This window comes from Syngnathus typhle, linkage group LG10 (genome assembly GCF_033458585.1).
Source record: "Syngnathus typhle isolate RoL2023-S1 ecotype Sweden linkage group LG10, RoL_Styp_1.0, whole genome shotgun sequence".
NCBI classification, from domain to species: Eukaryota; Metazoa; Chordata; class Actinopteri; order Syngnathiformes; family Syngnathidae; genus Syngnathus; species Syngnathus typhle.
This window is the reverse complement of record NC_083747.1, coordinates 2363554-2390113: the sequence shown is the minus strand read 5'-3', so window position 1 is coordinate 2390113 and position 26560 is coordinate 2363554. Positions and strand designations below refer to the sequence as shown.

The 26560-nt window shown below is 42.7% G+C and overlaps 2 protein-coding genes across 2 annotated transcripts in view; both read left to right on the top strand.

Moving 5' to 3' along the window:
- thsd7ab (thrombospondin, type I, domain containing 7Ab) overlaps positions 1-12422 on the top strand; it is a 45659-nt gene extending 33237 nt beyond the window's left edge. The window contains exons 16-29 of the mRNA XM_061289404.1: positions 546-551; positions 652-785; positions 945-1098; positions 2380-2521; positions 3421-3536; positions 3740-3857; positions 4392-4537; positions 5915-6095; positions 7752-7925; positions 8466-8564; positions 9215-9297; positions 9382-9595; positions 9699-9786; positions 10578-12422. Coding sequence (XP_061145388.1) covers positions 546-551; positions 652-785; positions 945-1098; positions 2380-2521; positions 3421-3536; positions 3740-3857; positions 4392-4537; positions 5915-6095; positions 7752-7925; positions 8466-8564; positions 9215-9297; positions 9382-9595; positions 9699-9786; positions 10578-10671 — 1749 coding nt within the window. The 3' untranslated portion in view covers positions 10672-12422. The remainder of the gene's footprint in view (positions 1-545; positions 552-651; positions 786-944; positions 1099-2379; positions 2522-3420; positions 3537-3739; positions 3858-4391; positions 4538-5914; positions 6096-7751; positions 7926-8465; positions 8565-9214; positions 9298-9381; positions 9596-9698; positions 9787-10577) is intronic.
- LOC133161124 (neurexophilin-1) lies at positions 10118-22861 on the top strand. Its single transcript, XM_061289391.1, has 5 exons — positions 10118-10158; positions 13009-13100; positions 13504-13922; positions 21141-21519; positions 21589-22861. The coding sequence occupies exons 3-5, from the start codon at positions 13872-13874 to the stop codon at positions 21993-21995; spliced, it is 837 nt and encodes a 278-aa protein (XP_061145375.1). The 5' UTR covers positions 10118-10158; positions 13009-13100; positions 13504-13871; the 3' UTR covers positions 21996-22861.
- Positions 22862-26560: the final 3699 nt, after the last annotated feature.

Sequence of the window (26560 nt, the reverse complement as noted above, 5' to 3'; positions counted from 1 at the left end):
GAGTTGAGGAGTTTCATTTTGGCAAACCTTTCGATTCTAAACCTATTTTTCTATTTCTGTTTTAACATCCTATGTTAATTCAGTGTGGTATGACAATGAAGCCACACGAGAATTCTAATTTGCCTGTGTATTGCAACAACCCCTCCCCCGAATGATTCCAAAAATAATGGCCTCACTCCCAGTGAGCGGCGGAGTGCTTTTTATGACAGCGTGACGACGCGAGCGGTGCAGACAGAGCAGTCGATTATTAATGAGTTACCAGCTGAAGCTTGCTGCGGTTATTGCAGCTCTTGCACATTTCTTTTTTTTTTTGCTGAGCGGCGACTGTGCTGAAAGTGTCCACCTTTCACCCTCTTAATGTTAATAATGCTAATGTTAGCCTTAAAGGCCTACTGTGTGCGTGTGTGCGTGTGTTCTGATGACATTCCGTGCCTTATTAAATTAATGATGCTGTGTTGTCTTCATAAATATTTTGCTAATTAATTCCTGCGTCTCTTTTTTAAATCCTGCTCTACTGGATTTTTGAACGATGACAACTACCCCAGGCTCAGGTAATGAATTTTCCTCATCTTCTAATCGTGTTTATTAATAACGCCATGACAGTTTCAATTCTTTTTATTTTTTTTATAAACGTGTGTGTCGGGTCCTCAGGTATACGAGGTTGTGCCGTGCCAGAGTGACTGTAACCAGTACGTTTGGGTAGCCGAGCCCTGGAGTGTATGGAAGGTCAGCAACGTGGACCTGAAGGAGAACTGTGGAGAAGGCGTGCAGACCAGAAAAGTTCGGTAGGCATCACAAGCTGAACTGCTTTTTTTTATTTGGCCTTGTGTTAGACAACCTTAAAAATGATCGAGCCGTTCAACCTTGCAGTTATTTTATTTCAACGTCGGCTTCCTTTTCTGTTCTTTTTGATGTGTTTCAAATAATAAGTTGATTGTGGACAGGTGCATGCTCAACACCATCGACGGTCCCTCGGAGGGGGTGGAGGACTACTTGTGCGACCCCGAGGAGATGCCCTTGGGGGCTCGGGAGAGCCGGCTGCCTTGTCCTGAAGATTGCGTCCTCAACGACTGGGGTCCTTGGACCCGCTGCAGCCTGGTGAGAACTCACAAAACCTGTCTGCTGTGTGCTTTTTGTCAAGAGTGAGTTATTATTTTTTTTACAAAAAGACATGTGCAGTGAGATGTTGCGGGAAAAGTACTTGATACATCACAGGTACACACACTTGATGGTGTATTCAGCCGGGAGGTGAGATGATTGATGACACACCACACTCAACATTACACAAAAACCCACACGGCTGGGTTAATGTAACCGCATTAGTAAGTGCAGCGTCCCTGAGTACAAGGTGTCTGCAGATCCTCAAAACATCTTAATCCTTAAGTCCAAGGACGCAGGTTATCAAAAAAAATGGCCTCAGAAATGGGCTTAAAAATTTAAACGTCGTTACAGTCCAGCGGAGACCTCCACCAAAACGACTCCTTTAAGTGGAAACCTTGCGACAATGCCCTGTAGGGGGCGCTATTTTATATTACAATATTGCCACACACAATACGCTAACTTAACTAACTTAAAAAAAAGACCAAATATCTAATTGACTGGCAAAACAACCAACTGATGAACCAATGAATAACCTGAAGACAAAAAGTCATTGTTTTATTCGCATCGACAAAAAGGTTAGATTGGGTTTAGGTTGACGTCGGAGTCATTAAGTGTGTTCATGTGCAGCCGAAACTCCTGGAGGAGGAACATTCCACAAAGAGACGGGGGAAGACTTTTTCTTCTTCTTCCCTTCTCAATCAATCTTGCGCTCGGATACCGTCATCACCCTTTGAAAGTTTGCGACCATTTTGGCTCTAATCTATTCCGCTCGTCGTTCTCGTAAGCGCCCTCGTCGGATACGGGAACATTTCCCAGGAGGAGGCGACGCTCGGTGCCGTTAACGCGCTTCTCCAATTCACAGCGCCTAATTGGACCGTAGGGCTCTTGAGTCAAGAGCAGAAAAAGAAAGAAAGGCGTCGGCTTTTCGAATTCTGATCTTCCCAGAAATAAGTGAAGGGAGTCAGATAGCGGCGGCGGGTTAACCCAAAAACAAGTCGGAAGAAGCGACAACGCCAGGTGTTGAAGCAGTTAGTTGGTATTTTAGTTGATTCGTAAGTTCCTTTGGCAGTTGATGTTTTTGTTTGGGAGCAGACTTTTTAAATTTAAAAAACCGTACGCGACAGCTTCCATGTTTCTTCAAGCTGGGGAACAAACCGCTCCATGTCGAAAAGTCAGCATGAGCTCTGTTTGCTTATTTCTCAGTGGTGTGCAAGAAATCGAGAAGAATTGACCCACCAGAATGCCAATGCTAAATTTTCACTTCCTGTTTGTTTTCAGCCATGCGCCAGAAGCAAAGGTCGCATTCGTACCGCGTACACGCTACGCTCGCCCAGCGCGGGAAGAATGTGTCCCGACACTGCCGAAGAAGAACCCTGCAACCTCAACCTCAACTGCTTCAACTACTTCTACAACATCACAGGTAGCGTTAGCAACTTTAGCTTTATTCGCAATCTGCTTGTATCTGGATGACTTTTTTTTTTCTTTTTTTTTTTTTCTTTCTGCTGTTCGGTTCTGTGCCGCGTTCCGATTGGCCAAACGGTGTAAAAAAAAATGTACTGTCCGGGATTTGGAATCATGTTGTCCTAGTGGGCATGTTCTCACTCAGCTGCTATAGAATCGCCCCAAGCACACACACACACACACACCTTCCAAATATAATGGTTCGTTCCAGCCAAGCGCATCATTGAATCAAAGCCACGGTGGAAAGCATCCAAGCTGCACCTTCTCATCTTGTTCTTATCCCTTTCCGTCCCCAGAGTAGCGCACCTCAACTCCCACAAGGAACACATACACATGCATGGACTCACACAGACAAAAACACACACACACAACTTGTGTTGTTGAGTTGTTGTGGTGTTCATAAATGAAGTGATTGTAGCTAAAAACAGACACAGTTGTTTTTGTCAGCTTGAAGTCAATATGGGCCTCCCTGATGTTTTTCTTTATTTTGCAGACTGCGGCGTGCATATGAAGCATTTAAAAACAGCCACGTTGTTTAGATTCTGGGAGTTCTGTGGCTGTACCAGTTATTTTAAGTCTGAGCTGTCAGAAAGTCTCCATTTTATTTTGTAGCACCATGGACCTTACCATGTGGTTAAAAAAAAAAACTTTCAAAATAAAAGTCATCTTTAGAAACTGCCTGTCCAGCGCCAGACAAATTGAAATCAAAAAGCAATGTATAGTTTTGCAATGAAATGACGAGACATGAAATCTGCCTAGCGACAGATGTCTGCAAAACGTTATTCCAAGACAAAAAGAATTTGCTTGCTGCTCCATCTTCCAGCTACTACCATTTTTCTCTCTTCAAATGGTTTTCAGATTGGAGCACCTGTCAATTGAGTCCAAGCGCCGTGTGCGGCCAGGGAATCAAAACACGCATGCTGGACTGTGTTCGCAGTGACGGTAAATCGGTGGACATCAAATTCTGCGAGGAGGTGAGTCACCTTAGTCCCTCTCCTATTTTCATCTAATGGCAGTGTGAAATACCGTACCATGCTGTATTCCCGTGTGTGCGGATTGTTGTTTCGACGGCCCCGAGTATCGTATTCATTTCTTATGAGTCTCCTGTTCCCGCAAATGTAGCCCGCAGTGATGTTTGGCTCATTCATGATCATATTAATGAGTCGGGTGTGCGCAGTTGAAACTGGAGAAGAAGTGGCAAATGAACATCTCCTGCGTGGTGGAGTGTCCAGTCAACTGCCAGCTCTCCGAGTGGTCGCCCTGGTCTGAGTGCTCGCAGACTTGCGGTTTAGACGGTAAGTGGCGGTGGTCATATCAAACGGGATGTATAAAAGGAGAACTAAAAAATAAAATAAAAAAATCCTTTGCTTGAAAAAGTTCGACAGTCAAAGTGGTCATGGCAAAAAGCAACAGAATAAAAGATCAAAATGATTGTGGACTTTTTGGGTAGATTGCACTTTTTCCCCTTTTCTCATTGATGTTGGCTTCTTTGACCACTCAAAAGCCTCTGCATGTGTGTGTGTGCGTGCAAGTGTGTGTTTCTCTGGATACGTGTGTGTGCGCGTGGGATGAAAGGTGCGCACGAGATGGAAATGGGGTCGCTTTCTTCCGTGCACTGTTACATAAGCTCTATTTTTGGACTTGCACTTGTCGCTTAGGTGATCAATGTTCTGCATTCACTTGTCAGAATTGTTTTTTTTTTTTTGCAGGAGCTCCATAAAATGTTATGACATAACTGAAACTTTTTTAGAACTTTTTTTTTTGTAAACCTAAACCACAGACAGAATGTGACTGAGTGATGATGTCATTTCCTTTGGCGTGGTCTCCAGGCAAGATGTGGCGTCAGAGGTCTGTCGTGCAGGCCTCGCAGGGTGACGGTCGTCCGTGTTCTTCGCCGATGGTCCAGTGGAAGCCGTGTCCGGTGCGGCCGTGCTACCGATGGCGGTACAGCGCCTGGTCGGAGTGCCGTGTAGAGGTTGGTACAAGCCGTGCGTGGATATGGTCCATTCAAACAGAAGCCATATCATTCCTTACTTCCATTTATCAATTGGCATCCGAAAAGTAAAGAAGTGACTCGTTATATTTCATTTTTATCAAACACGGGAAAAAAAAAAAAACGACGACCCAAATGTATTCAACCTAACTATTTTTGCTCATTATTGTTAAAAAGACGACACAATGCCACTCAACAGTTAATCCTAAAATGGGTTGACTCTGCATTTAGTGTAAATGTGTTTTCCATTCTGATTGAACTGTGGTATGGCCTGTGATGAAAATGAGTTTGACAATACTCCCCTAAGGGGACACGAAAGAAAAAAAATCAAAGCAGCTGAAGTGTAAATAATGTAATATTACATTACAGAATGAATTCTACGCTCATTTTGTCTTCTTTCATGTGTGTAATGTCCACTTTTTCTCTCTGACTGCCTCCTTAGTGTGCAAACAGCCATATAAATGTTTAACAAAGTCTATAATTCAAGTAATTTTCCCCTTCTGACTCTCGCAAGAACTCATTTGATGTCTTAAGATTTTGGGTCAATCGCCGAGGAAAACTCCATTACCCTCTCCCATGTGTAATTGCGTTGCTGTGTTCGCTTCAGTCTGGTCAGTAGGCCAAAGTAGCCCAAATTTATATTATTAATATGAATAATTAATAGAGTTATCCCGTGGAAGTGTTTTCTTGAAGTCCCCTTGGGGGCTTCTTACACGGGCGGCTGAGTTTGTTTTGATATTTTAATTGGTACTATTTAAATGGCTTGGAAGTTTTGCTATTGCTATATTGCTAACAAGCTAGCTTTACTGACGCTATTTACCAACTACGTTCACATGGGAAATTTAAATACAATGAGGATGAGTTAAGTTCCTCGGCCTATTTTTCAGTTTCATAGTTTTGATCTTAGTAAAAAACAGAGAATCATTGTTTGTTGTGGTAGATCAAAATCAAACAACAAAATAATGCGTCACATTGTCAAGTTAAAATGGAATTAAAAATGATAGAGATTATCCAATCCCATAAAAACCAGACACAGACACTGGCTTTAAATCAATACAATGGTGTCATAAAGCAAAAAAATGATGAGTAGAGAGGAATGGGGGCTCAATGGCCCATTTCGCTGAGTTGTTCCTCTAAATTAATTTTATGGCATGTCCAATTATCAAACTTATCCGTCAACCAGGGGGAAAAATTAACAGTTCATGTCCAGTATGGACTATAAGGTCAAACTGAATCAATATTCATTTATAAAAAATACTTTTTTGTGGGTCTGCTCATGATGAACCTGCCTACCAAATTCCACATTGCTCAGTCAAATCGACGGTCAAAATCAGCTTCTGGTTTTGGGTGATTTTTCAGAGCGTGGTATGCGGTCACGGCACGCGCTACCGGAACCTCACCTGCTTCGTATCAGATGGCAGCGGTGGCGAACGGGACAGTAGCGGCCAAGTGGATGAAGAGCTATGCAGCGGTCTGGAACTTTCCGTGGACGGAGACAAGCAAATCCGACTGAAGGAGGCCTGCATGCTTCCTTGCCCTGGTAAGGATTTCATAGCAAAATTAGAGATTGCATTTTTTTTTTTTTGTGTGGTCTCTTAATTTCTTGCGGAGTTGTGGGGATTTTGCTCGACTGGGTTTATTTTCTGGAGAGCTGCTGTCATCGTGATGACAGGCACCAGTCATGTGTCAGCTTTTGAGGGATCTTTGCTCCCAAAAGCTTGACAGGACACAGCAGCTCTCTGGATATTTGTCAGCGTTTCCATTTTGAGCTCCACAATCAGCGCCTCGGTTAGACCAAAAAAGTAGACCCAATTTAGTAGTGTTGCTTGATAAGACAGGTGAGTGTGCGGCTTGCAGTTAAGTCAGTGTTGTTGTCCCTATTTTTTATTTTTTTGTCAGTGTCAGCACTCCCTAAAGGGAAATTAGTGCTCGCTCGCTCTGCCAAAAAAAAAAAAGCAAACACAAAGCTCGTTTCCAAAGTGTCTAATTTAACTCGTTGCAAATTGTTCAGCATTCTGGGGCGGAATAACACCATTTCTTTTAAGAGGGGCCACGCAGAAAGGGGAAAAAACTGCAACCACAAAATTAACTGCAAAAAAAGTTAATTATATTTAAAAAAAAACAGTCTGGCTTATAGAGTGAAACTAAAACCTAATCGTTTCTTTAGCATTCATTACAAAAGGTACCTTAAACTCAAATTGCCCGTCTTTTATTCTTGGACTGTAATTCTAGTCGGCATCCAAGGAGCATTTAAAACTAGCCAAAGCATTTAAAAAAAGAAAAAAGTAGCTAGCGCAAGAGAACCCGTCCCCGTAATTCGAGTCGGCACTCGAGAGCAGCTGGAGCTTGTCCACCGGAACCTTTTAGTTCCCTTCAGTTTGAGAGGTGAGAAAAGTGTGTCGGCTCGCTGCATGGGAGACGGCGAGACGCATCAGAATGGGAGGGAGGTTCGCAAGTATGGGAATTGGGAAACTCTCACACACGTTCATGCACTCTTGACCCGTGCTCCACTTTCTTTTTTCCCCCCTCTTCGTTATTTGACGAGCTGCACTTGTCAGCTGTCGTCAAAGCCGACCCGCGCCGCATCTAGAGTCCTTTCTACCTCCTCCGCCTCCTCCCGCTCAAATGGAAAGTGAAACATTCCAGACACGTCTCACCTCATTCATCCATTTCCCACGCAGCTCACCTCTGATGATCTCTGCTGTTAGCGCGGCGACAGGAAGGAGGAAATGAATAGAAGCGCCGGCAGACATTGCGACGGTCATCGGCAATTACCCGCCAAAGATTGAAGCTAATTGATTCTGTCCGCCTTTTTTTTTTTTTTTTTTTTTTGTCAGGCCGCGAGTTGAAGCCGCCGAGAATTAAAACGCATAATTAACCTTTAAAGCAGTTAAAGGCTGTGAAGGAAAAAAATAAAAAAGTCAGCAGCCGGTTAGGACGAGTAATCACGCGGCTGTGATATTTGCTTTGCGGTCCAAGGAGAATTTAATACACAAGACATCAATAGCAGAACAACAGTTCAGAGAGCACCGCTATAATTGGCATACTTTTTTGGGGGGGGGGACTGCCACAAAATCGAAACTTATCAGCTTTTAATAGTCGTCTTGTGTTCACTGTTTATCTGTGTCAAACAACAATACAGAAACTTGTAGAGATTGCAAAAAAAAAAAGATTGAAAGAAACTGTGTTTTGTCAGGTGAGTGCTACCTGATGGAGTGGTCCGACTGGAGCTCCTGCGTCAGCATCTGCGTCAAAGACGCCGGCGTGGACTTCGGTTCGGTCCGGGTGCGTTCGCGAGCTGTGTTGGCTCAGGAGCCCGAGAACCTGCAGCTGTGTCCTGACCAGGTCTGGGAGTCGCAACCCTGCACAGGTATGGGGAAAAATACAAACTTGGATCATTCAACTTTTGCTGGATTTGGTCCAGCTTTGAAGGAGCCTCGGGCATAGCTTTCGGGCACGGTTTCTAATCTCGCCATTTGGTGCCTACCGAATTTCGCCAGTCAATCTGGCTTTGCGACACTTCCCGCAAATCACAGGTTCGCTATCAAGGCCCGAGCAGAGTCAATTTCCACCAGGATGCTCGTGATGTGGAGTGGAAACTCAAGCGGCGTGGCGTGAGCTCCTTCAGATGAACGAGAGTCTCGAGATGACGAGCAGAGATAGTGGAGCATGTCTCTTCTTTGTCCAAGGTTAAATTGTTCATTTCCTCCAGCTGAGTCTGCAGAGACGCTGATACTGATTTCATCTCTCAGGCTCGCTGATAGACGCTCATTAAGCCGAGACTCTCGGTGAACATTAAAACACTCCGTTGCACTCCTTTGACGTTTAAGACCATGACACGTCCGCAACTTCAGAACTGCTTTGCTTTCTTCACGTGATTATTATTTTTTTTTTGGTGTTGTTATTTTAGAAGGGGAATGTTTTGAGTACAAGTGGCAGAGCAGCTTTTGGCCCAACTCCTCGCGACCGTTCATCTGGTGTCAGCGCTCTGACGGACTCAACGTCACTGGTAAGAACATTACAGTCACTCTCCAGTAAATACAAAAGTATTAAGCCACTCGAATTTTAAAGTCAAGGTTTGCATTATGGCTGCACTTTTCAACTTAAGAAGTAAGCCTCACGACATTGGGAAGCCATTTTATGGTGCTGCTGCTGCCAAGACACACTCATGTAGAGCTTTGTCTAATTGCAACCAAATTGGAACCGTGTTTTTTTTTTTTTTTTAGGCAGATGGAGAACACTAAATTGCAAAACACTTAAGTTTATCATCGCATGTGGCCAAAAGCTTGGCAGCCAAGTTTGATGACTTGCCAGAAAAACATCAACAACACCAATCAAATCAAACCCCCCCCATCGTCAGAGCCAGACTAACATTTTGAAAAATCAGGCCTTGGAGTAATTTCATTTAGTAACATGAAATTTGCAACACTGTCATGTTGTTGTGCCCCAAAAAACTGCCATTTTGGTTGGATTTAGTGTGATTGCTACCAAATTAGATCCCTGCATACTAGATGGACAATTTTCACTAAACTGCAATTTGGATCTAGCAAAATTTCATGCAAGAACTCAAATTCCCCAAAATCAGAGCCCATTTGTCTAAATTCCGTATACGTCTATCGTGTTGTTGATCTGCTTCATGATGTTTTTTTCCCCGCTTAGGGGGCTGCCTTCCCGCAACCCCCGTGATGGACGACAGCACGTGCAACCCGCCATGCTTCCCTCCAACATCTTACTGCAGCGAGGTCAGTCACCAGGAAGTAAAGAATACCAACTCTGGTGTACATTCAACGCAGCAAAATCACTCGTTCTTGTGCTGCCCCCCGCAGGCGGGTATGTGCATGTGCGAGGAAGGCTACACGGAGGTCCTGTCGACCGGCGGGTTCCTGGACCAGTGCGCCCCCATCCCCGTCCTGGAGATCCCCACGGCGGGAGACAAGAAGGGGGACGTCAAGACCAGCCGTGCCATCAACCCCACTCTGACTACCACCACCCAGCCGGGACGCTCGGGGCGCACCTGGTACCTGCAACCCTACGGACCAGGTCACAAACATTTTTAATTCTATTGCGAATCTAGCGTGAGGACTTGATCCACAAGGCAACAACTTCATGAAAGTGTCCCTAATTCCTCCCTGTCCCTCAGCAGATGGTAAGTTGAAGATTTGGGTGTACGGCGTGGCTGCGGGAGCTTTCGTGCTGCTTATCTTCATCGTGTCTATGGTCTACCTGGCTTGGTGAGTAAGACTACTTCTTCTTCTTCCTCCTCATCATCATCATCATCATCATCATCACCACCACGGTCACCTTCTCCCCTCACCCGTCATCCCCCCCAACCTTGGCGAGGGCAGCAGTTATTGTGCCAGGGTGCATCGTTCTCTGGCCTCCCAGGAGGTCCACGCCAACGGGGCGGCGGTGTGGACGGGGCAGCAGAATGCCCGCGGGACGGTCTACACGTGTCCCGACTGCCAGGAGCTGGCTCAGAGCAGCGGCAGCTAATGAAAAGAGCCACCCCCTCATCCCCCTCCTCCCAGCATGCTTTGCTCAAGTGCCTGCAGCCCCTCCCCTCACGCAGTCCGCCCGATAGCCGAGTCAGCTCGTTGGAGCAGGTGAGGACCAGTCTCTTGTAGATTCATATGGAAAAAAGAGGAAATCAATTAGAAGGATGGATAGATGCCTAGCTGTTGCTCTGCTGCCCTCGTGTGGCCAAGTCATGCCATTGCACTCTTCCCCTTCATTGTCTGTGCTGATTCCATTTTCCAGTAGGGGGTAGCATTGTCCCGTTTGTGGATTCAGTGAACTACCAACTAGTAACTTCGTTGTCGACTTCATTAGCTAGACCTGCACAGTACATTGTAACCATGTTGGAGAGCACCACTAGAGCGTTTGGATTTGGTCACATTTGATGGAAAAGCTCAAAGGACGGTTGCAGGTGTACCTAATGTTGTGTCCGGTGATGACAGCGCTTATTTAGGCTCCTCCCCAAATAGTAACCATAACGTGTGTTTCCGTGTTTTGCGACCGGCAGCAAGAAGCCAAAGCGACCGGAGCGAGCGAGGCAGCAGCAAAACAACCGCCTCAAACCTCTGACGCTGGCCTACGACGGCGACACGGACATGTAGTCAGAACTGCGCGCCGGACGCTTTTTCTTTTTTTTTTTTTTTCCAAACAGCATGAAGGCGAGACAGAAAATCCTCTTAGAGCACGTCTCTGTTTCAAAAAGTGCTCTCCCCGCTCACACTTTTTTTTTTTTCGCCTTCATGACCTCTGCAAGTGTTGAGTCAAATGCCTTTTTTTTTTGTCATCCCGCCCAACCGGGACATTTTTTTTTCCCCCACAAACACTTTCTTTCCGCTGAGCCGCCGCCTGAGGCTTTACGGGATACGTCGCATCCTCCGTTGCCAAAAAAAAAAAAAAGATGAAGGATGAAGGAAAGGCAAATCTCCATAAAGGGTTTTAGAATCCCTTCCTCTGCCGAATCCTCTTGCTCTGGACAAAAGAGGGACGCCACTCTCTCTCTTGCGCTTTTGTGATTGTTGTTGGATTGGGGCGGCCGTTGCCATGGAAACTGCGCCCTTCTTTGTCTCTCTCTCTCTCTCGCTTGCTCTCGTTTTCGGCGCTAATGTGCACTATATTAGTGCAGCACATGACTGATGATGCCATAAAAGAGGAATATTTCGGCAAAAATAATGGTCAACACAAACACGCGGGGGTTCACTTACAAAGGAGCCTCATGGCCACACTGGGGGGGGGGGGATTTAAAAAAAAAAAAATCCCAATCTGGTCCCAACACTCCTTTATAGATAATGATAAATATGTATAGATTTCTTTTTCAATCGTAAAAAGGAAAAAAAAAGTACCTTTTGTGGTTTATTGAGGTCGTCTAATGTAATCCCGTTTCTTTCCACTTCCCACATATATTTCTCCCTCTTTCAGAATACAAGATGTAAGACATTTTTGCATTGAAGCAGCCATTTTGAAGGTCATTATGGCTATTTCCCCACGTATGTTTATTCAAAAGACAAACTTGACAATCTTGAAAAGCCCCCGAAACTTGGGAGGGGGAAATATGTCTTTCATGAGTCAACCCAGAAACCCCGTTTCAGAAATTCTGCCATATGGCTTCCAAGTAGCCATTTGTGGGAGCATTTTGTAAATTTCCAGAAGTCCTTTTAACACAAACTCCTCACATAGATGGTGTCAGCTTATTTGTAGCATGTATGGAGGATGCAAAATTAGGACAAGTTTTTGTTCTTGGGCGTGTGGAGCTTGGTGGCAAAGTTTGGTGACTCGCCAAAAAACACCCTGTCTATTCATCAGTGCCCCCCGAGGGCATCAAATGCAATAACTCCTCGCTCCTAAATCTCTTTTCCAACTTTTCTTTTATCTGCCTTACTGACGATCACTTGCAGTTTTTCTACTTGAAAGGGTCCAACTAACATGCGGTCGCTTACAAAATGATCACTAATGAACACTCGTGTGTTTTTCATATAAGCTTTATTATTTATGAGGTGGAAAATAACAAAACAAGGTTGGATGTGAGACATTGTTTACGCTGGTGGATTTGTAAAAAAAAACAACAAAAAAAAAGAAACTTTTTTTATTTTCTTGTTTGTCGTGGAGAGAAAAAATGTTGAAAGGTTCATGCAAATTTATTTTGTATTACACAAAAAAATGTTTAGTTTGAATATTGCAAAAGTGGCTGTATCATATTTTTTGCTGTCCTGATGCAAATTCTGTGATGGGGAAAAGGGGGTAAAAAAAAAAAAGCAAGAAGACGACAAAAAAAAAAGAGTAAAGCTCGTCCGTTTTTGTACAGGTTGTTTGTGCGTGGGGAAAGAAAAGGCGGAAATAAACAAGGACACGGTGATAATGCAAGAATATTTGTCCTTTCTGTCTTTTATGCATGCTGGAAAAAGCTAAAATACAAAACTCGCGCTTCACTTTAGTTCGCTTGCGGCTTTTGCCCAAAGTTTTTTTTTTTTTTTTTTTACCTTCAAAATTGCACACGGAATTATCATTTATGAATATTTTTTCAGCCACAACGTTTGGTATTTGCTATTCAAAAAAGGCAGCACCCCCTCTGGTGCTTAAGCGACGCTAATTGAGTCGCAACGTGATGGTTGGTCCAGCCGAGAGCTCCCCTTTTTACTTTAGCAGAGATGCTAATCGCGCCGCATCAGAGTGCGACGTGCGGCCATTTATGAGATTGATTTTGACCTTTCCTCTTATCTTTGCTCTCACTGCACTTTTTTTTGTCTGCGTGGGTTTGTTTATCTAACAGCTGTTGTCTCGCAACCTGAATGACAAATTGAATATTTGACATCATGACTTTCAAATGTCAGTTGGAAATGACTACCTGTACAATTTTATTAGGAGTTCTAACAAAGCTTGTGTTTGTGTTGTGACATTTTAATTTGGCTTTTTCATGATGGGTGGTTATTATTTTTTTTTTTCAGACAAGATCGAAGACAAGATAAGACTATTGATTTGCTTGTAGGAGAAGCATCACAGAAGGACAAAAAAAGGTCGTGACAGTGAACCATTTCCGGTAAAAAAAAAAAATAAATAGTTCAGTAAAACTATATAAAGTGATGTATTGAAAACAAAATATACAGGATGGATAGAAATATGAATTGTATAAGAAAAGATGAAAAAAAATAATGTACAATTTTGTCAATTTATTTGATTTATTTTCTGTTTTCGTCACATTTTTATTCACAATTATTTCTGTTTTTTGATTGTTAATTATACTTAATTTTTTCACATTGTGTATCATTATATTATTTTACATATATATTTTTATTAGTTTATTCCTCTTATATTTTTGCATTTTATATTCATCCTCTCGATATTTTTCTATATGAAACATACTTTTGACATTTTAGAAATTTGCATTTTACATAACGGCAGTAGACATTTTTTTGATGTTGTCTAAAAAATATCATTTGCAGTACGGCCGAGCACCACTTGAGGGCAGCCTGACGACATCCTAAGTTCTCCAAAGTCCCTCAATACCCCCTCCACCATCCCACAAGCCCCCCAACTCCCATCCTGCATCCCTGCGTGTGGGTATAAAGCATCCCTTCCACATCCTTCACTCTCTCATGTGCAAATAGCGCAGCGTCTCCCCTTGCTCTGCTCTACCCCCAACCCAGAAGACCCTCACCGTCGTCATTCTACCTTCGGACCCCCCACCCGACTCCGTCCTTGCACTTTATTTCAAGTTGGGTCAGCAGGAGATTTTTGGGGGGCTTTTTTCCCCACATCAGAGAGGACGACGGCTGGACTGAAGCCAGGCGAGAAGCTTTGTGGTCCGAACATGCCGACCACATGGTGCTGCTGGGCTCTGCTGCTGTCAGTCATCTCTCTGGTGAGTAAATCCCGTTTATTAACTCAGATTTGCTCACGTGTAGTCATCTATTTGCAATATTTGCATTCAAATGGAATCCTGCTGAGGTCCTTTTGGTGAAGAAAGCCAGGGTAGGCTTGGGGGGGGGGGGGGGGGAATCAACGTGTTCCGCTCCAATGTGTAGTTTCTGCGAAGCTCTGCGTAATGATTTTGATTTAAATCGAACAAAAATGTATCAAAAATTTTTAAAAAAATCATGAATCCAAAATTGAAATGTGAATTTTTCCTACAACTAACGCTATCTGTGATCAGTTTTAAATGAACAACAATAAATTATAAGGAGCAAATTTTTTTTTTTTTTAGATAATGCTACATTATCTCTGATGAACAAAATGTGAATTGAAAAAAATAGTAATGAAAAACTTGAACATGTTTCTGGCAGTATTTACCGGCTAATGTGTAGTTTTTGGAAACCAATGCTAAGCTGTCAGTTATAAAATAACTAATCGGACTTAAAATAAACATGTTTTAGTCGTCATTTAAGGTCTAATGTGTATTTTTTGTGATAAAAAAGATGTAATAACATTGATTATAACTTAGAACATATTTACTTTAATTGATCAAGAGCATTCATTAGTGAACATCACTAAAGGACCAATGTGATCCAAGATGTGTATTTTAATTGAGAAAAACTAAATTCAACTTGAATTACTCAAGTTTATTGACATCATTAAAAGACCTTGCCATTTATTCCAAAGCTAACGCCGTGACAGTTTTGCTGACTTTGATTTTAATTAACAATTAGCAAATGAAGCTTCACCTCATCCTCTTTTCAACACTGTCTCCCATAGCTAATGCTAAGCTAATTTAGCTTCTAAGTGCCTCAGTAAAGTGATGCTAACAGAGTCAAATTACTTCTTCAATGCCTGTTCTTTTTTTTTTTTCCCCTAAACTTAATTCTAAACGTAATTGAAAATGGGCCCACAAAAATCCTAAGAGACAATGGTATACCTTTAGTGGTAGACATAAACCTCAAATTGAAGTACTGCAATCGTAACAGGGTAAGTCAAAATCCTTAAGAAACCGAATCCCTCACTTGCCACCCACAAAATGTGAACCCCTAAAACCTGAGTGGAAGCCCTGAAACTCAAACTGGTAATGTCCCAAACCAATAAAGGAAGTCTTTAAACTTTAGCGGGTGGCTGAAAGTTGACCTAAATTGAAACATAAACCTTGAGAGCATGTCAGTAACCTTTTAAAGGAAGTAGTAAAACCTCACGAGAGACCTTTTGTGTAAGACTTGTGCCCTTAACCCCCTTAACCTTCAATCCTATCAATATTTTTAGGATAAGCAAAAACCCTCAATGGAGTCCTAAACCTTTTAGACACAGCAAGATTGACATAAATCGATTTTCCGTACTGTTACACTCAAATACTTAATGGAAGACTAATAACTGTAATGGAAGAATTTTTCATGAAAGTCTTTGTAACCTCATTAGAAGTACCAAAGTAGACGAGAGTGGAATTATAAAATCTTATCTCAAAGGATTTTTAGTTTTGTTGAGAGAAAAAAAGAAAATAGCTTCAGCAAGAAAAGAAAAAAAGTTTTGGGGGGAAAAAAAAAATGTCCGACTTGACGGTTTGTGACAAGCCAATTGCTTTAATCCCGCGTGAGCCGGTAACCCCGCCATGCTGCCGTCCCGCCTGCTCTGATGAACGCGCCAACAAAGCAATCGATGGAGAACAGCGGCCGTAATCCGCGTAAAAACTTCACTTAAAAAGCTCCCGCGGCGTTATCAGTGTTTAATTTGCATAGTGATGGAAAGAAGTCAATTACTATTAATTATTCTCTACAACTTCATTCCCATTATCCAATTGAATTTGCCGTCTTGAAAAGCATAAACTCAATTTCACAGCTGGCTAAACTCGCTAATCATTTACACCCCCCCCCCCCCCAACCCAACACCCCCCCCCCCTCCCTTAATGCCAAACACAACCGCTAAAAACTCACTGATTGCCGCATCCTAAACTCCTGAAGAACAAGTGGTAGAAGGTCAGGGCCGAAAAGCGTCAATCTATTTTAAATTCTAAAGTGTTTCATGAAATTCATAAATTACAAAAAAAATCTGAAATACATTTTTCAGATGGGATAGGTGCCCATAAAAAAATAATCTATATGTGGGCAAATTCATAAATCCCCAATGTGCAGGGTTCCATAATCCTTGATGATGTCATCTTTTTTTCCACCTTCTGATTGGTTGGTCGGAGCAAAGCTTGTTGACTAGCAAAACACACCTGTGGCCATATCTACCAATTAATATACATTTAATAATCATTACCTCTGGAGAGCATATTTTATTTTTCAAGGTTTAGTCATATTATTCCATAAATATTAATTAACCGCTCGTTTTGGATAGAATTGATGTTTTCGTTGCAATGAGGTGTACGAGGTAGCAATCCACAGATCACAACACGTGTACATCCCATGTTCTCGTGATCATGTTTCCCCCCCGCGGGAATCTCCCAAACCTCTTTGAAGCTAGTGCGGAAAAAGTCTGATTATGCGTTTTCTCCTGTGGCTACCTTGAAAAGTGCACACTAGTTTCCTGGTCCTCGTCTTCAAACCGGTTCCTCTCACATATCACGAGTGTAAGGTCACGGTTGTAATTGTGCCCCCGAATCCTCTGGAGATAAGGCACGTCCACCTGTGATTTCCTGACACTCTGATTTGTCATCATCTCTAACGCCCTCAGGTAGCACTTTGATACAACAGCTACACCCAAACACTCCAAACTGAGTGGAACTCTCTCAATATTTCAGAGAAGTCATCAAATCTTAGTGGGAGGACCGAAATCCTTAATCGAAGCTGGGGTGCCAAAACCTGAATTTGCGTTTTAAGTTCTTAGACGTCAAAACTGTTGGGAATTGTCCAAAGTAGGAGTTTTGAATCATTGTAAGAGGTTCTAGAACCTAAAATCTTTTACGTAAGCCACATTTTTTGCGAACTCCCCGAAAACCTTAGTCTTAGTCCTAAAACCTTAAAGGGGACCAAAACCCTGAATAGAAATCCTTCAAACCTTGGCTAGGTTCCAAACACTTAATGGAAGTTTCCAAAACCTCAGTGGAACACGCTGAAAAAAAACAAGTATAACTCTTAAAACCTTGGTTGGAAATCAAAACGTTAAATGGAACCCCGTAAAAAAATATTTGCGGTACTCAAATGAGAGAAAACTAAAACGTTCAATCAAATCAAAGTCTGCTAGCTTAATACTAACATACAATGCTAACACACAATAAAGGCATTTAGTAGGGGGGGACCTTCTCGACTTCTTCTCCTCCCCCCAAAACGTCTCCTCCCATATCTGCCATTTTGTAAAGGGTTCACTGTATGTCATTTAAATTCCCATATGTAAATCAACTCCAGAAATAACCTCATGACGCCAACTCCGCATTGAGCATCCAATCTTAAATCCAATCAAACATTTGCCACATGTGATGTAAACACACTATTTACGTCGAGTCGTATCGTGTATGATAGATGGTCGTAAATATCGCAGCAAGCAGCTGAGTTTGCCCGCTATCTCCGCAAATTGCACACACTTGCACTGCCGCATCCAGCCCAATGAAAAGTGACACACGCACTCTATCTTGCGCCTTCCATTCAAGACGCGGGTGTGTGCGTGGAGGAGCTCGCTATAGAACGTGGCGGCGTCACTTGTTTATCTTGAAAGCGCGGCGGGCGGCGTACGTGTGTTATCTCCCGGCTCGCCGGCGTGGAGATAGCGTTGAGTTTGTCCAACAAGCTACAAGGACTTGAGTGCGTGTTGTGCGTACACGTGTGTGTTATCTCCTCTTGTCGTCGCCGCCCGGGATGCCGCCACACTTCTGGAAAAACCTGGAATATTATTAAAGTCCCCGCCTTAAATAGACTTTCTGCTGGTAAACGGTGGCGGCGTTAAATGTAAATGCAAATGAAGTGTCCAAGCCTTGAGCAATAAAATGTTCCATCGCAGCGATAACGACACTTTTTATTGGAAGGGACATTGACTTTTTTTTTTTTTTTTTATTCTAACAGCGGGTGAGAAATGCAATTAAAAAAGAGACACAGAGGACTCAAAAGCAAAGCTAAACACAGACGATAAAACTAATGAACATCGTTGGACTCGTTCGTTGTTTGAAGTAATGTTCACTGATGGGTCAATCTGACGCGCTCTTTGTTTAATCAGTGAAAATTTAAAAAAATCGGACAAAAAATAAGGTCGGCGTGATGAATAAAGTCTGTAAAATGTCTAAAAAAAAATAAAAAAAAACGACAGTACAAGATTAAGTTGGTTAACAGGTAAGATCATTTTCTAAAATATTTAAATGCTAAATCTGCTGAGTTGGAAGAATGAAAAAGAAATTCCTTCACTCCACTCAATTGACATTTCAGAAGCGGTTAAATGGAGCACTTTGAATCCCGTAAATTTGTGTTTTTTTTATATCACATGCTCCTTTTTGTCGCGTGCGCATCAGCATCAAGAATGCTCGCCACGCGGTGTTTTCCTTTGAGGTCGTTTGCGTGACAGATGATCGTTTGCGAGTCTCCTGGCGGATAACTGATGATGTTTCCCGCTGTCACCATCAATATTATTTCTGCCACTCGTCTTTGTCGCTTTTGCCCGATAAAACAACTTTTTCTCGCCTTCACGTATACCCCCTCGTGACTTACAAGGGCTAACAAGACGCTTCGTGACCTTTGGCATGAAATCCTGCTTCATTTTTCATATGTGCTTGCATCTATTGATTGGAAAAAGTGCTGTGATGTTTTCTTTGGAAATTATCACCACTTTAGAAAACTAAAATCCTGATACTGTGAACCAGCATTTTTCACGGAGGTTATGTGAATATGAAAAAAATATTTTCTTTCGGAAGAAGATTATAATTCGCTGAAGGTGTGCTCAGTGCTGCCTGACAAGTTGTGGCACAACGTGGTACTACATGCAAGGCACTCAACCGAATTTGACTTGCCAGAATATCGGAAAAAATACTTTTTTTAAAATTAACACAATCTCTTGAAAATCTGCGATATATCAACTACTGTGTACACTTTTGTTTACTGCCCCCGCTGGCCAGGAGGAACCACTGCGGCGTCATTAAAGCAAAGCAATCAATACCTCCCCAGGCCTGGCAAAGTCATCTCGGTGTGACTGCTGACCTTTAAACAGCACCACACATCACCTTGAGGCACACACACAAACACACACACACACAGGTTTGAATCTCCCAGTTGAGATTACAAGTTGGTTCTCTAATCCACCGTGCAATTGTACGGCTAATCCTGTCAGGTGTGCTTCTACACGCCAGCTAATTACGTGTCGCCCAGTCACACAAGAAGAAGAACTCACAGGTGTGACAGCCTATCGTGAGAAATCCCATCCCTATTTTTTCCGGCACATTCTTGCGCACAACTTCTGAGTCCTTTTGGCAGCCATCTTGCTTGTGTGTGTGTCAGTGTGTGTGTGTGTGTGTTCATGTGTAAAGCAGCTTCCTGACATCCCTTCATGTGACGACGGCGCCTCTGTTGAGACTTAACCCACTTAGCTGAGAAGCTTCCGGAATCACTTTTATGAGTCGGAATAGCAAGTAAGACCAAACTCTATTTGAAGTGCAACTTTTTAGCAGTGGTCAAAGGTCATGGGCATCAGAGGCTTTTTGACACAGCGCAGTAACTTTGATCTTAATCATTTTTGCTTTTGTGACGCCTCACTTTTGTTGGTAAAATGATGTATTTACATTTGGCAAGCTTTACAAACCATTGACTCACTATTTGTGACAGCAAAAAGCGTAGTTAACGACAATGAATGTTGACGGCATTACACGTCATCGGTACGCAAAGAGTTGAAGACCTTAAATTCATAAGTTTTATGCAAACATTCGTGCGTTAAATTGAGCACAGGGCGTAACCTCGCAATGGAATGGACATTATTAAAATATTGCAAAAAAATGATATATATTATAAGTTATTATATTATAATATAAATTAAATATTGTTTAAAATATTAAAATGTATGGCAACAGATTGCCACCGTAAATTAAAAAAAGAATTCTGCCATGCCTTGACAGTTACACCTTTTTGTTTTTTTGCACAAATGAACATATTTACTTAGTAAGGCGGCACATAAAAAAAAAAAAACACGAGTCGTCACTTTAATATAAAAATGAAGGAGAGTCCACTTTCCAGCTGCTTGCTCGGCACTTTGCGAGACGCCACTTCGTTGAACTTGTCCATCCTTAAGGAGCTTTACGTCAAGGCGAAATGGCGTTCATAAATCCCGAGCGGGAAGCCGCGCCCGCCGCCGAATTTGTCTTCTGATAATACATCATGGCGGCCGGCGCGTGTTGGACAAAAGCCGCGCTTCATTAACGCCGTTTAACTGCGCCGCTGAGCCACAAAACATTCCAATCCATTCCTCATCTCACCTTGTCACTTCAAATATTTTACTCTTAAAAAGTCCTGCGGTGACTTTCTTTATAGAAAAAAAAAAAAAGATCTATGCACGTTTTTACCACGGCAATCGGCTCGTCCATCACAGTGTTCTCTTCAAAAACAACCGGAGGCCATCTTTCTCCAAAAGTCCGAGCGCACAAAGCCGCCGCGTCCTTCGCGGGGAAGATCATTCACGGCCTCACACAATGCACCTCAGCCGTGTAAAAGAAGACCTTATTTTCATTCTATTGATCGGCCCGGAGAATGTACGGAAAAAAACGACGAAGGCTATGCTCAGATGGATCTGCTGTCACGGAACGGCGAGGGTCTCGTCGCGCGGTTGGCGCTGTCATCCGCGGGATTGTTGGAGATGACTCATCCATCATCGGAAAGCACGTTGGACGAGAGGAGGAGGGGGAGGCGAGATGGCTCTCCGTCTTGATTTAGACGACACGCCAAAGACGTTTGGCGCTCCGTAAGCGGCTGTGGCGAACATCAGCGCTTTCTGGAACGGGTGATGATGGACGGCGCCAACACGCGCTGACGGAGGAAGCTCCAAAGTCAAGCTGCTGTCACACTTGCGCCCAACACGGACGGAACTGCCGCGTGATCGCAAACATACAACTGCCATGTTTTTTTTCCTGCCGCTATTCTCGATTTTAGCACCGCTAACCATGTTGCGTTCATGGTATCAAATACTTTTTACTTCAGTCCAATGTTGGATAGTTGGGTGACTAACTTGAAAAGTGACGTTCCTCTTTGTCCTCCAGGTGCTCGGAGCGGACTCGAGATCAGCAAACGGCCAAAAGTCCAAAATGAAGTCCTACTGGTCCGCTAGTAGCAAGGCAGCTCAGACTCTGTCAGTCAGCCGCTTTATGGCCCGCACGTTGGACGGCAAGGACAACTTTACCCCGGTGGACCTGGACTTCCACATGGAGGAGGATTTGGATTCGGATTCCAAGCAGTGGACCTGGCTCTCCAACTACTCGGCCTCTTCGGCCTCGGGAGGACGCTCCCGGGCCAAGAGGAGGCCCATCGTGAAGACAGGCAAGTTCAAGAAGATGTTCGGCTGGGGCGACTTCCACTCCAACATCAAGACGGTCAAGCTCAACCTGCTCATCACCGGCAAGATCGTGGACCACGGCAACGGTACTGTAGCTCGGTAAACCGGCCGCGGGTTCTCACGTTTTATCTTCTGAGAGTGCATATCCTGTCCAGGAACCTTCAGCGTCTACTTCCGACACAACTCCACCGGGCAGGGCAACGTGTCGGTAGGGCTGGTCCCCCCCAGCAAGGCGGTGGAGTTCCACGTCCAGCACCACCAGCAGCAGGAGCTGCGCGTCCAGCAACAGACGGCGGTGGAGAGCAAGGAGAACAAGCTGTTCAACTGCCGCGTGGAATACGAGAAGGTGGAACGCGGCACCCGAAACTCGCTGTGCGCCCACGACCCGTCGCAGAGTTGCCCTCAGGACCAGACCCAGAGTCACGTCTCCTGGCTGTGCTCCAAACCTTTCAAAGTCATCTGTATCTTCATCACCTTTCACAGCACCGACTACAAGCTGGTGCAGAAGGTGTGTCCCGACTACAACTACCACAGCGACACGCCCTACACGCCCACCGGTTGACTGCCACCGAGGAGGAGGTAAGCGGACTCATCCTGGTCCCCCCCCGCCCAGCCTGGAGGCCGGCGACGGGGCGTTCAGGGAAGCTTGGACATCTCCCTCAAAGTGAATCATGTAAATACACAGACGCCACTCGGCCAGCGTTTTATCTTTTGTTTTTATTTCTCATCTGTGGCTTTTTCCGCCTCAATCACAGACGCCAATCAGACTCCAACAATCAGTCGGCGGGGCCTGATTTTGATTTCTACTGTTCATCATGGGAGTTACGCTCATGGTGATTGAGAGTCTGCACTATAAAGAGACCGTTAAAAAAAAAAAAAAAGTCAAGTATTCTTTCACACTGCTGTTAAAAAAAAAAAAAAAAAAAGGGGAGATTATTGTATACTACTACATTGATCACAACACAAATAAGAGGTCAAGCGTGCGTGCTTCAAGCTATTATTATTCTCAATATTGCCATTTTGGGGGGGAGCACATCCATTTTTTTCACAGATTTTCAGGGCTTTCCTGTAATTATTCTATGTTGCAAGGTGTCACATATAAAAGTGTGTTTATTGTGCGTCATGTGTTTAAAAGAGCCCCCAACCTGTGGGGCTGTGACCAATCACATCCAGTGAATGAATAAAATATACCGAAACATTTTCTGCCGTATTTCTCCTAAAATTGTAAATCCACAGTCAACCCTCTGGAATCGGACACTTCTGCGATGGAAGAGCGCAGGAGAAAAAGGAAATCCAAGCAAGAAGACACCCTCTCGGCTCCGGGTGCGTATTCTTTTGCATTTCCCGCTCCTTTTTGTGTGTTTACCTTTGCTTAAAGGATTCGAGCTAAAGCAGAAAATGGGCTGGAACTATGGACTACAAAGAGCTACACATCAAAGGTAAAACTCAAATATTTTTATGTGGAAGAATTCTTCCCTTTTTTCTATTTTATTATTCGATCTTTATTTTTTGGTAGACATTTTTAGTTTAAAATAAATAATTTTATTGATAAAGTTATTGATTTTATGCTGTTGAAGAGAAATGTTTTCCTAAAACAATTTTTTGTGCAAGTACTTGGAACTGGTGTAATGTGTGAGCATTATGAAGAACCAGCAGGGGGCGCTGATGACAGCCTATTAAGCATAATGGCTGTTAAAGCTTGGTTATTACTTTAATACTTGGCTCCACGCAAAGACTTGGAATGAAATGAGCTTGCTGATGTTGCGTGGACTGAGAACTCCGAAACGAACATGGCCGCTTCTCGCCATTTCCACTCGTGTGACACGGAGCGGGTCCTGAAGGACACAAAGAAAAAATTTACGACGCCAAGGAACAAAGCTTGAAGCGGCCCGGCCCGCTCATAAATTGCTTGCAATTTTTTTCCCTCAGCGATGGCGACGGGATGACGAATGTCCGCCGACTTTTATTTTCGCCGCTTTCCGTCTTCTCAGCAGAGCCTCGTTAACGCCAATATGGAATCCGCATGAGGCTCGTTGCGTTGCTAAATTATATGCAAAGTTTTATTTGCAGAGGTTTTTTTAGACTTTTTTATTCACACTGTCCTACTTTATTATTTAGCCATATTATTTTATTGACTTATTTGGAATGCCAGCCGTCAGTCCATACAGTCATAGCTCAAAGGCATAAATAGACAGAGCATTTTTGTGGTTAATGTTTTAGCATATATTTTGTTGTAGAATAGTCAAGTTGTAAACTTTTTGTAATATTTCCTACTAAAAATATTTCCTGCTTGGGAGTGATGAAAAGGTCCAAATGGTCCACACAAGACGATGACTAGCACAATAAATAAGACAAAGCACCTCGCTGACAGACCGGACCTTTGGGAGACAATTATCACCTCGCTGCACCACATTTGACTTTTTTTTTTTTTTTTTTTGCACTTTTCAATTCTGAAAACTTTTCAAACTTTATGATGACAAACTCACGCAAATGACGGGAAGAAAAAGGTCACAGTGGTAAAATGAATTACCACTTTGCCCTGAGTCTACTGCTTAAAAAAGATTTGATGTTAATGAGTGTTGACTGTAAGGCATTTTTTTCTTTTTTTTTTTTTTTAATTGTTTTTTTTTCCCCTTCGCTAAAATCAATTAGCATAACTTTGACTTGAAGCTTTGATTGCACCCGTCAATCATCGGTGTTGTTATTTATTTTCATGCTATGTTTTTTTAAGTTCACTTCAGTGCTTAATCCAATTAGAACTGGAGTCATTACAGATTCGACAAACTCTGTCGTCATGTTATACCCACGCTCGATGACAAAACAGTTTAGCTTCTTGTGTACATGCTTTACGTTTGGTAGCAATGGAATAACATTTCGAAGAGGAGTGGCAGTAAAAGGCCCCTGGGTTGACCCTAAAATGGCGTCTTTAAATCAAAATGGCTGACTTTTTGTTTTCTATCTTTTCAGATGTGGCTTCTTGAGACTTTTTTACGCATCACCATTGAGTCATGGTGCAACTTTGTGGAGCCTTCTGACTTCAGAGCAAGACTGTAAGTCGAAATCCTGTTCAGTGTTCTGAGGTCCTCTCTCGCTACCTGATTAATGTAGCGTAGGCGGAAGGTGTGGAAGTGCAAGAGAGCGTCATGAGAGTGTTGTGGGTGATAGGCGGCAGCTGCAGGAGTAAACAGATGACTTAGTACTGGCCTTTTGGCAGAGGCATGCGTAGGGAAGGTGGGTGCGCTGGGCTGTGCCTTGACATTTAGCGGGATTAGAAAAAGTTCCTCTGCGAAGGTGTCAGGGGTTGCTTGGCATCGCAATCACGTGAATCTTCTAGCGAACAACCTTTGCCTCGGAAGTTAGCATTAGCTAAAATAAAAACAAACAATAAAAAAGTGACAGCCAAAGATTCATCCGATTTATCAATTAATTGTCAAAAGAATCGTTAGACTAGTCAATTATCAAAACAATCGTTATGGTGCATCCCTAAACTTAATTTGTTAATAATTTGTTTTAAAAACTATCTGACGTACTGTAATTAAAGATATTGAGCATATCAACTTAAAAAAAAAATGTTAATACCGCTAAATAGTGATTCATTTGTGACTATTTTTTTTTGTTAAACCCAATATTTTTCCTACTGCTCTCGGGTACTTAATAAACTGTCCTGTCACGGGACACAGGACTGCCAATGGTGTTTTTTAATTAATTGTACTAATCGTCGTGCTCCACTCATATCAGGTAAAAGTGCAGAATTCATTAACCTTTGTCATCTTAATTGCTTTTGGGGGCATTCCCGCTGCGAGATTAAAACCACACACACACACAGACACACAAATGAAACATCTTATTAAAGTGGGAAAACACACTCCAATGTCATTAGAGCGCGGCAGGTTCTACTGAGAAAACAAGTCTTTTCGTAAACATTCACAACTACACTTTGCACGTTTATTTATCTTGTAGTAGGAAGGGTCAGTGCCTGTATTTATCTGACGCGCAAAAAAACAAATAATATTTATATTTATTCTTCAATAAAATTGTGTATAAGGTTCTTATTGTTTATAATATTTGTTATTTTTAATGTATTTTTTTTAAACTGCTCTAACACCCCAAAAAGTAGTTGAATGGACAAATGTTGTTTTACACCTTGTCCACTTGTTCATCATCTTTTTCCCGTGTTGTTGTATTCGACATCATCATAAAACAGTCGCGCCAATAATGAGATTTGTGTGTTTGTTCAAAACAATATTTCTTTGAATCGCAATGAGGGCTGACGTGGATTTTCATTATCAGTTAACGAAATGATTACTGTTGAGCTAATAAGGCCAGAAGAGCGCAAGGTAGGCCGGAAGCTTTGCAAAACTTTTAAATGTCACTTAGCATAATATTGTGGGTTGGAAAAAAAATGCTTTATCAAGCTTTGGCAGATTCAATTAAAACCATACATCAGAAAGATGTTCTCAAACTAAATCAAGTGTCGTGTTATAATAATCATCATTTTAAATGGGACCCTCATTTTCTGTCTGCACACATTAGATAAGCCAAAATGGCTACTCAGATAAAAAATGTCCAACTTCTTGTTCACTTATAGGAATGGGTCCTGGAAAAAAAAACAGCTTAAAAATTTAACATCGTCGAACAATGTATATAATGAGTTTCCATTGGGGCATAACAACGGTAGCCAAAGCTAAAATTTAATCACTAGCAGCATTAGCATAGCACCGTAAGGCTTAAAAGTGTAAATAATTTTGTAGAAATGACATTTCAAACATGGCGCTCCGAAGCATTTGGATACGCGGGCTGTCGACTTGTCCGCCCGATGGCTATTTGTGTGCCGTCAACGCTAAGCTAACGCTAATCCCCATCGCAGCTGACACAGCACAGCCATCTCTGTAATATGTGTGCATGCGTGTGTGTAATCACGAGAAAGTCTTGTGTATGTTTGCAAGGCTGGCCTCAAAACAGATTACACTCGATCTAAATAAAAAAAAAAAGAAATAATTAGTATTTTGATTTATATATTTGTCATATTTAGCAGTCATCACATGTATGTCACTTTTTAACCATAGTGATTGCTACTAATGTTGCCTATGAGGATTAGGGGGGATTTGAGCTATATTACAAAAGATG